This window comes from Capra hircus, chromosome 29 (genome assembly GCF_001704415.2).
Source record: "Capra hircus breed San Clemente chromosome 29, ASM170441v1, whole genome shotgun sequence".
Lineage (NCBI taxonomy): Eukaryota > Metazoa > Chordata > Mammalia > Artiodactyla > Bovidae > Capra > Capra hircus.
In genome coordinates, this window is record NC_030836.1 from 42,488,782 (window position 1) to 42,500,005 (window position 11,224).

Genomic DNA, 11,224 nt, shown 5'->3' on the forward strand with positions numbered 1-11,224 from the left:
CTCCTTGCAGTCCAAGGCACTCTCAACAGTCTTCTCCAACACCACAGTTCAAAAGCATCAGTTCCTTGGCACTCAGCTTTCTTTATAGTCCAACTCTCACGTCTATACATGACTACTGGAAAAACTATAGTTTTGGCTAGATGGACCTTTGTTCGCAAAGTAATGTCTCTGCTTTTTAATATGCTGTCTAGGTTGGTCATAACTTCATCACCACAGCCCTAAACCACCACTCATTTACTTCCTCTCTCTATAGAGTTGCAGATGTTTTATATAAAACACGATCATACAATATGTAGGATTTTATAATTGATGTGTTACAGCTGGCATAATGTTTTCACATTTTATCTGTGTTATAATATGTAGTATTGGAACTTCATTCCTTTTTGTGGCCAAATAATAATTGCATTGTATGGATATGCTCGTTTTATTTGTCCATTCACCAGCTGATGGATGTTTAGATTGTTTCTACATTTTCCATGTTATGAATAATGCTTCTGTGAACACTGGTGTACATAAATTTTTGTGTTGTATGTATGTTTTTATTTCTCTTGCATATTTGCTTAAGAGTAGAATTCCTGGATCATACAATAATTCTATGTTTAACTTTCTGAGGAACTGCCAAATTGTTTTCCAAAGCAATTGCAACATTTTTCATTCCCACTGGGAATGCATGAGGTTTCTCCGCATCCTTGCCAGTATTTGTTATTATATTTTTTATTATAGCCAATTTAGTGGGCTCATCGTGGTTTTGATTTACATTTCACTAATGACTAATGATGTTAAGCCTCTTTTATATACTTATTGGCCATTTGTATATCTTTGGGGAAATGTCTATTTCGATCCTTTCTCATTTTTTTAACTTGTTTTCATTTAAGCTTTTTATTATTGAGTTATAATTCAATTAACCCTATTAGATAAATAATTTGAAAATATGTTTCTATGAGTTTTCTTGTCATTTTCTTGGTACTGTTTATAACACAAAGGTTTTTAATTTTGATATAGTCCAGTTTATCCTTTTGTTCGTTTCCTTTTGGTGTGCTGGAGTGGGTTGCCATTCCCTTCTCCAGGGGATTTTCCCGACCCAGGGATCAGAGCATATAAGCATGCTTTAGTGTTTGCATCTTTGAAGACCCTTGGCTCCAGATGTTATCCTCCCTTTCATACCCACACTTCTTAAGCATTTCCTCTCACACTGCCTCCCTGTCTCACCAGTAATTCCTCTTCAACCCCCTCCAGCTATTCACTGAACTGCTCTGATCAGACACTAACGATCTCCATATTGCTAAGTCCAAGGTGACTTTTTCTCTTTTTCAGCCTCAGCACAATTAGCCAGTTTCCACACCCTTCTCCACGAAGCACTCCTTTGTCAGCTTCTGTGACGCCATACTCCTAGTTATCCCCACTTCCTTGGTTATTTCCTCTGTATCCTTTCTCCAGCTCCTCTACTTTTACTCAGCTACTAAATATTGGAGCACCTCAGAATTAAGCCTGGGCCTTCTTCCCTGTAAACTAGGTAACCTTATCCATTTTCACGACTTTTAATATTATTTGTGTGCTGGTGGTTTCCCTATGTGCATCTCCAGCTCAGACTTGTCCTGTGTGCTCCATACTGGTAGATCTGACCACCTTCTCTGTGTATATCTCTAGACATCCATCCAGAACTAACATGCGCTCTACTCTGCTTTTTCTCATCTCAGTAAATGACACCACATCGATCTATTTGCTCAGGCCCCAAAACTAGGTCTCATCCATATTTATTTCCCTCTGTCACCTCCCACATCAGTTCATCATCAAGTTCTGACTGTCCTACCTCCAAAATGTAGTCTGTGTTTCCACTCCGCTCCATCCTGACCTAATCTAAACGCCCATCATCTCTGACTTGAACCCCTGTGTTAGCCTCCTAGGGAGTCTCTGCCTGTACTCTTGCCCCATCCCAGTCCATTTTCATCAGAGAAGCCCATTGTAGGTTTGACAGTGCTTATCATTGTAGATTTGACTATTTATTGTCACAGTTTTCATGAGAAAGGGAGGCTTTTTCTAATTTGCACCAAAGTAGATTTGCATTTAGGCTAGCATTTTTATGCCTTTCCCTTCTCTGATGCATCAGGGTCTTTTTCTGTCTAGGCCTCAGCCTTATCCTCTAAGCTTTTCTTTCTTTCAAATATTTCAGACTTACAGAAGTCAAACAAAAAACTGCCATATAACTCCCGAGGGAGTCTCTCTGCCTGTGCTCTTGCCCCATCCTAGTGCATTTTCTTCTCGCTTCAGCTTGTCTTTCCAATGAATATTTAGGATTGATTTCCTTTAGGACTGACTGGTTTGAACTCCTTGCAGTCCCAGAGACTCTCAAGAGTCTTCTCCAACAACACCACAGTTCCAAAGCATTGATTCTTCAGCATTCAGCCTTCTTTATGGTCCAGCTCTCACATCCATACATGACAACTGGAAAAACCATAGCTTTGACTAAACGGACCTTTGTCAGCAAAATAATGTCTCTGCTTTTTAATACACTATCTAAGTTTGTCATAGCTTTTCTTCCAAGGAGCAAGTGTCTTTTCATTTCATGACTGCAGTCAACATCTGCAGTGATTTTGAAGCCCAAGAAAATAAAGTCTGTCACTGTTTTCATTGTTTCCCCATCTATTTGCCATGTAGTGATGGGACCAGATGCCATGATCTTAGTTCTTTTAACGTTTTAACGTTGAGTTTTAAGCCTGCTTTTTCACTCTCCTCTTTCACCTTCATCAAGAGGCTGTTGAGTTCCTCTTCACTTTCTTCCATAAGGGTGGTGTTATCTGCATATCTGAGGTTATTGACATTTCTCATGGCAGTCTTCGTTCCAGCTTGTGCTTCATCCAACCGGCGTTTTGCATGAGGTACTCTGCATATAAGTTAAATAAGGTGACAATATACAGCCTTGATGTACTCCTTTCTCAATTTGAAACCAGTCCGTTGTTCCCTGTCTGGTTCTGACTGTTGATTCTTGACCTGCATACAGGTTTCTCAGGAGGCAGGTAGGGGGTCTGGTATTCCCATCTCTTTAAGAATTTTCCACAGTTTGTGGTGATCCACACAGTTAAAGGCTTCAGCACAGTCAGTGAAGCAGAAATAGATGTTTTTCTGGAATTCTGTTGATTTTTCTGTGATCTGACGGATGTTGGCAATTTGATCTCTGGTTCCTCTGCCTTTTCTAAATCCAGCTTGAACATCTGGAAGTTCTTGGTTCACATACTGTTGAAGCCTAGCTTGGAGAATTTTGAGCATTACTTTGCTAGCATGTGAGATGAGTGCACTTGTGCAGTAGTTTGAACATTCTTTAGGATTGGAATGAAAACTGACCTTTGCCAGCCCTGTGTCCATTGCTGAGTTTTCCAAATTTGCTGGCATACTGAGTGCAGCATTTCAACAGCATCCATCTTTGAAAGGATTGGAAATAGCTCAGCTGGAATTCCATCACCTCCACTAGCTTTGTTCATAGTGAGGCTTCCTAAGGTCCATATGTCAAGTTACCTTTGGTTTTATAGTCTGTTGGCTCAACTAAGCCTGGTTTGCTTAATTTAGTCAACAGTTTTCAAGCTTTTCCCACAGTTGCTCTACTGAAACATTTAAAGTAAATGACACTTTATTTCACTGAACTTGAGTAGCCATGACTAAAAACTAAGTTTCTATAAACCTATCCAGAAACCAGAAAAACCTTTGGCAGTGTGAATCATCCCTGATATAATTGGATTTTCCTTGGTTTTTATTTACTGTCTTGAGGAGGGTGCACCTGTGACCGCACGCTAGTGCAAGGCTTGTCGGGTGTGCGGAACACAGAGCGGACAGTCCCGGCCTTGTGACTCGTGAGAGGTTGTCTAACGTACGCTCCCTTTTCTGTTGGCAGTGCACGACTTGATTTTCTGGCGAGATGTGAAGAAGACTGGCTTTGTCTTTGGCACCACACTGATCGTGCTGCTGTCCCTGGCCGCTTTCAGTGTCATCAGTGTGGTTTCTTACCTCATCCTGGCCCTTCTGTCTGTCACCATCAGCTTCAGGGTCTACAAGTCTGTCATCCAAGCTGTACAGAAATCAGAAGAAGGCCATCCATTCAAGTGAGTTGAAGCATCATTAGTAATGCTCTACAACTTAGGGAAGGGTTTGCAGAGGCTGGTCAGATCCAAATCAGACCTGATTAGAAATCAGGAATTATAGGGCCTAATGCAGCTAATCAGTGGCGTGAAACATCAACTTGAGACTACTTTATGAAGTGACCAAGTTAGGAGCCAGGAACTTTTTTGACAAACTAGAGGGTCACCTAAAAGGACTGTCTGAATTCCTGGGCAGGGTCATCCTGTAGAGAAAGCAGAGCGTCTGGACAGCACTCAGTTAAATGGGGTCCCAGGTGCATGTTTAAGCCCCACATGGTTAATACTTAAAACAGCCTTGGAATGTTGCTGAGGATGCATTCTTGGCAGTATAAGAACTCGGTGTGTATATTCTTGGTTTTATTACTGATTTCCTTCCTATCTCTCCTTTAGTTGCCTTAATACCGGGGGCAAGTCGTGATGAAGTCAGTAGGTCATGCATTTGTAGAATCCAGTTGCTAGCTTTTCCAACTGTGCTGATTTAACAAATGTTTTCCTCACTCCTTTCCTCTTGAAAGTCTTGGCCTGTAAAAAAATTTTAACATCAACAAATGGCAGTATTTTATTATTTTCAAATAGCAGGTTTTTAAAACCCCTGCTCGTGGAAAAAGAAGTATTTCTGTGATCTCTCAGAACTATGACAGAATAGGTGTCTGACTGCAGCTTTGGTCGTTGTATTTTCTCCTGGTGAAAATAGAAGGAATAATTTAAGCTATATGTGGCATTTTAAAAGTTACTTGCAAATTGGTTTTAACAAATCAGTAGTTGTTGATTGATAGAGTGGATAAATTTTACTGTTTTGCCACAAGCTGCAATATAGAAGTTTTTTTTTTCCTCCTTTCACATGATGCTGTTACATATTTATAAAACGTGTTTTGCTAGGTTGTATTAATTACAGCATCTAATTTTTATAACTTTTGTGTTTGATAGTGCATATTTCCTTAATAAACTGGAAAGAAAAACATGCCTATTACTCTTCTGACTTTTCCCGCAAGACTGTAGGCTGTTTGAGGCAGAAGCAGTTTTATTTTTCTGATATCCCTATACCTAGGGGAGGGTCTGGTACTCATGGGCACCAGTAAGTGCTGAGTGAATGAACAGATGATGAGCAGGTGGTTACATCTCAGTTCTATAATGCATCCTGGGAACAGAACGCAGGTCTTTGTGTTTAACAAATATTTTATAATGCCTCCTTTATCATTTTGAAATGAAATTCACAGATAATATTACTGGTAAACAATTTTTAAAACATCATAATTATAAGGAGTGATAAAATAGAAAGTCATTGACAATAAAACAACTAGCATTTCAGTCAATATTTTAATATCTTAGAAATAACTACACCAAAAAAGAAACTAAAAATACTTGAGATCAGATACTTGCATGTACATTTATAATCTCCCTTACAGATGTGATTTTCCAAAATGGCAAAAAAAAATCTTAAGGTTTCAGTATAAACAAAATACAGTTTTAGACAATTCGGGATATGTCAGAATTGTGGGGAAAATACTTTGTTTTTATATGTTCTGGGCTCTTGATAATTATAAAGAGGTTCACCTTCATGAATATCCTATGAGATAGTAAAAGTTCGGCAGGACATTGGGCAGTTCTTTATCGTACATGACTGTCCCACACTGCGGACATAGGGCAGTTTTGCCTCTACCTACCAAATGGCAGTCATGTTCCCCCCACCCCACCCCATGTTAGCAAAATCTGCCTCTGCAGATTTCACACACCCTTCAGGGGATTTCACCCTCTGAAGAACTTCTGTGCTAACAGAAAGAGACCGTCTCCTGCCATGTCAAATGTGTGACTGTTGTTTCTTCTTCTGGAAGAGCCTACCTGGATGTCGACATCACTCTGTCCTCAGAAGCTTTCCATAACTACGTGAACGCTGCCATGGTGCACATCAACAGGGCCCTGAAACTCATCATTCGTCTCTTTCTGGTGGAGGATCTAGTTGACTCCTTAAAGGTTAGTTGCCTCTGCAGCTCTTGGTGGTGAGGCTGAGGAAGACCAGGGACTGAGTTATAATTCAGAGGAAAGGCAGTAAATAAGGTTTTATCAGACAAAAGCAAAATGTATGCTTGTCTCAATCAATCTATAAAAATGGAAGTAGGGGTTAGTAAAGAAGGTACTTTCTGCGTCAGGAGAACTAACATCAGAATAAGGATAATGTATGTAATTGATAGAAATGCAGTTATTGTCTGTTTGGTTCTTCTGAGAGAACCACCGAGTTCTCTTATGCACCCTCAAATGTATAATAGAAATGAGGTAACCATGTTGAAATTATTAATGGCACACATCACTGAATTTATGAGGACTTAGCTAGAAAAAAAATAACATCAAATAACCTGAATTTTGTAAGATCCCCTGCTGGAAGGCATGGCAACCCACTCCAGTATTCTTGCCTGGAGAGAGGAGCCTGGTGGGCTACAGTCCATGGGGTCGCAAAGAGTCAGACACAGCTGAGTGACCAAGCACAGCCCAACCTGAATTCTGCATCATGATTATTCCTGCTTAACCCCCTGATGTTGGCCTTCACAGCTTGCAGTCTTCATGTGGCTGATGACCTATGTTGGTGCCGTTTTCAATGGGATCACCCTTCTGATTCTTGGTAAGGTGGCAAGGAAATTGTCTTCAGGCTCTATGAAGTAATTGGTAAGAGTAAGAGCAGAGAGAGCTCAGCGTGGCTCCAGTCCTTTCACAGTGGCCCAGCCTTCAACATCCATAAAGGCCTTGTCTAGATATTGGAGGAACCTGTGTTTGTGGGCACAGGTTTATTAAATGGTCCCACCTATAAAGAAACATCCAGACAACTAGAAATACAGGAGAGTTGTTGAGATTTGGTTTAAATATGAGGATCTTCATAATTTGGAAATTATTAGTGGTACAAGAGGGAAGACTATATACCTGTATCTAACGGTCCTTAGTTGAGAGCTCTGGCCAGGATTTCTCATACTGATGAAGTTCTGTGTTTCCCTGTACTTCATGAGGAAAAATATCCCTGTTACTCAGACTTTGCGACTGTCTCCATTGACACTTGCCATGTCTTATGATTCTTTCTTACAGCTGAACTACTCGTTTTCAGCGTTCCAATTGTCTATGAGAAGTACAAGGTAAGCATTTGTCTGTTTTGAGTCAGATATGCCAGTTAATGTATGACTAATTTTAGTTCTTTTTTTATTTCTTTATTTATTTGGCTACATCAGATCTTTAGTTGCAGCATGTGGGATCTAGTTCCCTGAACAGGGATTGAACCTGGGCCCCCTGCATTGGGAGCACGGAGTCTTAGCCACTTGACCACCAAGGAAGTCCCTAGTACATTTTTTAGGCATTGAAAGTTCACAGCAATCTTTTCCTAGCCGTTTTTACAGTCTTAATTTTACAAGTCAAGTTCCTGCAAGAAACTGGTAACTGGTTTCCTCTAAGAAGCGAAACTGAATGTCTAGAAGAGATAAGGGTAGAAAGGGAATTTACTGTGTTACCATGCTGTATGTCTTTTGAGTTGTATCAGATGGATCTGTTCCCAAAAAAAAGTTGAAAAAAATGCTCAAATAAGAGCTGGTATCTGAGAAGAAACAAACTATTAAAGGAGTTGTGGGAATCCATCAGTGTGAATAGATGTCTGCACTGTAGAGTGGCTTATACCGAGTGCACTGGATGCTATGAAGTTATTCTTGATAGATTGTTGTCCATCATCTGACTTGATTCATGGCTTTTTGGTATTAAATGAATTAGTCTCACCAGGAGTCAGAACATATTTGTGTTTACTGAATGTAGATTAGACATACAGTTTCTGGTACTGAGAAAATTATGGTTAAACTAGGCTAAAGAATCTTACCTTTGGGAAAATTGTTAATCTGTGTGTTGCCACAACTGAATGACTTTTCTTTCTTAAAGACCCAGATTGATCACTATGTTGGCATTGCCCGTGATCAGACCAAGTCGATTGTTGAAAAGTGAGTACACTTAGGTTCCCCATTTCATCATGACATGAGCTTTTTTTCCCCCAATTATTTTTAGTCTCCTGTGTAAAATGCTAATACAAAAAAAGTAATTTTATCCTGGGGAAAAGGAAAAGCTTGGTTAATGGTTTCATTTTACTAGAAATAATTTCATCTGCTCCTTTGTAAAGCATTCTTTGTGTCTTAAACTGAAAAGGACCAACAGAGTTAGGACCACTCTGCCTTTTTGAACTGTTTTTTAAATGTTTGTGGTTGTCTACTCACCATTTAGTTTCACAAATATCAATATTAAGCCAAACTCTTCCTTCCCTTTTCAGAAATAAAAGTTGTAGTAAATATATTAAAGCTCAAAACTACCTCTTTTCTAAGACTATATATCCTTCTGTTTTAATCAGTTTCATATTTAAATCAAATAATAAAATATTGGTAGGATTTTTATGACTCCCTATATCAAGGAACTGTAAGTTAATATTCTTCCATATTTTCTTCAGATACTCTTTTAAGAAACAAAGCATCACAGCAGTTAAATTCTCTTTGTGCCCGCCCCCCCACCTTTCACACCCCAGATTTCAGTGCTTTTTCTAGCTTTGATATGAGGAAACCTTATCTATATCCAGACAGCCCAGACTTAATGCAGGATCTTTACCTACTTTTTTGCTTTCTTAGGTAGACACTGGAGCTAAAGCCCGGCAAGGGCAGTTCACACAGATTTGTATATGGTTGTTGCTTATTCCTATAGAGCACAGCCAGCAGGCAGTGTGCTTACGTATACCTCATTCTCTGTCATCCCCAGTGAAGGGAGCCAGGAGGTTTGGGCAGCAAAAGAGGACAGGCAGCAGGCTCAGCAGCAGGGAGGGGGTGGATCTTGGGGGTTCTCTTCAGCTCATCCCAGGCCAGACTCAGCCCCTGCCTCTTCATGTAGAGGAAGCCCAGTGAAAATGGGAGTGTTGTTCACATGACACCAGTAAGTTCAAGAGCTGTCTTCTAGGATCAGTGTTAAAACAAAAATCTAGAACTAATGTCTGTATTTTCACTCTTTTTTCTTTGCTTTTCCCAATAGGATCCAAGCAAAACTCCCTGGAATCGCAAAAAAAAAGGCAGAATAAGTACATGGAAACCAGAAACGCAACAGTTACTAAAACACCATTTAATAGTTATAACGTTGTTACTTGTACTATGAAGGAACTTGCTCAGTGTCAGCTTGAGCCTGCATTCCAAGCTTTTTATTTTTTAATTTGGTGTTTTCTCCTCTCCTTTCCCTCTACCCTCAGTATCAAGCACAAGAATTGTTGGACTTAAAAAAGAACTGAAATCTTAGAAAACCCAAAAGAATAAAGAAAGAGTCAAATTAATAGGATAAATCAGTACCTTAATGATGGTGGAGCTTTTACCTGTAACTTGAAAGGAGAGGGAAAATTGGAGGTAAAGGAGAAAATGAAAAATAAAAACATCTCTTGGGTTCTTTTATCCAAATTTCAAGGACTAGTCAGTCTTCTATAGCTTCCCATCATAGTTTTGCCCTTATTTTAAGTTAAGAAGTAATGATTAACTTATGAAGAAATTATCTGGGGACAAGAATGGGATTCCTTCCCTTGTTCGTTGTTGTTTTGTTTTCCGGTCCTCTGATCCCATCTTCCTGCCCCACAACGTGAGCAGCTACTCCTAATTTTCCTCTTCTTCATTTAATGATATAACTTTCAACTCTGTGAATAACTTATAGTTGATAGTGATGACTCCTGATTCCCAGAATACCATCTGATAACCAAGAATGGAGATGGAAGGTCGGACGGAGGAGTGCACAGGACCACTGCTGTGACTCCCGCGCATCCTTAGGAAGGAAAGGCTCCGCATGGGGAACAGTGGTGTCTGTGTCGTTTCTTCTGGACACCAGTTCTGAGCTGTAGTTGGAGAGCTTATTCCTGAATGTGCTTTCCTCCCTCTTTCCTACCCTCAAGGTCAATGAATATGGTTGTACTTTTCTTATTATAAAATAAATGTCTGTAACTGCTGTACACTGCTGTAACCTTGTTAGAGAAAAAAAAATTTAATCTGCATGTGGGCTCCTCCGTTATTGAGTTATTGTAATCCTGTCTCAGTCCGTGGCGGGGAAACATTCTCAAGAGGTGAACTACAGAAACACAAAGGCCTTTTTCTCTCTTCCCTACACACTCCATCTTTAACCTGTGCTCATCATTTTACCCTGAGGACCAAAGCTGAGCTGGCTTGCGAGGAGACTGTATCTGTGGTTGAGACACCACAGATCAGTGTAGGGAGGTGCATTTTGCGGTTCAGGTGGAGTTTTAACTTAGAGGCTAGCTTATTGGGCGTGTTTGGTTTGAGGATTCCTTCCATTTTCAGGCACTTAAGCTGTCTCAGCACCTGTACCACCATGGTGCAGGGTCCTCCTTTTGAGAATGTTTCCAAGAAGCTTTAGGTAAGGGCCAGATTGTGTTGGCGGGCTCCATGCGCAACTAAGACAACAAAACAGTTCACGCTGATGTCAGATGGAGGGCATTTGGGAATCTTTGATTCCCACTTAACATTTTCCTCCCCTTCCAACATGACAATTCAGTAAACTTGAAAGAAAATCATCTGTGAATTCTTTCAGGTTGTAACTGACAGTTGTGATAATCCAGACGGAATATGCACTGGTGACTTTAAAGTAAGGGCTATAATCTTTGACGGTCCCAAAGCAGTGCAGCTCTGTAGAAGGTAGTGGAAGGACCTTTTCTTTCTACTTTGTTGAGGAAATTACTTAGGAATTTAGATGGGTAAAAGGTACCTTGCCTTACTCCACTCTTACTTTCTTAGCCCCCTTTTCTTTTGAATGCTTTAACTCATTTCATGTCATGGTAGGAAATGCACTCTCCATCTCCACTCCTTTGCCCTCCCAGGAAGTCAGTGCACTGATTGTCTTTTTGGGCTTCCCCTCCAAAGGACCTTTCCCTGCACTGGAAGCCTCCACACCTAGCTTTTGTTTTGTCACTGCTGTGTTCAGATTGATTGGACAGATCTTTGTGCCACACAGGAATTTTTTTTTTTTTTTAAGAAAAATCTATAGGTGAAAATTACTAATGAAACTGTGTGCGTATATGTCCGTGCAACATAAAAGTACAGTAGCACTTAAGGAGC

The 11,224-nt window shown here is 40.1% G+C and overlaps 1 protein-coding gene across 2 annotated transcripts in view; it reads left to right on the top strand.

Moving 5' to 3' along the window:
• RTN3 (reticulon 3) overlaps positions 1 to 11,134 on the top strand; it is a 62,696-nt gene extending 51,562 nt beyond the window's left edge. The window contains exons 4-9 of one of the 2 annotated variants that reach the window (XM_018043170.1): positions 3,884 to 4,091; positions 5,960 to 6,098; positions 6,672 to 6,741; positions 7,197 to 7,243; positions 8,028 to 8,086; positions 9,153 to 11,133. In XM_018043170.1, coding sequence (XP_017898659.1) covers positions 3,884 to 4,091; positions 5,960 to 6,098; positions 6,672 to 6,741; positions 7,197 to 7,243; positions 8,028 to 8,086; positions 9,153 to 9,198 — 569 coding nt within the window. In that variant the 3' untranslated portion in view covers positions 9,199 to 11,133. Of the gene's footprint in view, positions 1 to 3,883; positions 4,092 to 5,959; positions 6,099 to 6,671; positions 6,742 to 7,196; positions 7,244 to 8,027; positions 8,087 to 9,152 lie in introns of both variants that reach the window. The other variant, XM_018043171.1, reaches the window with a different exon arrangement.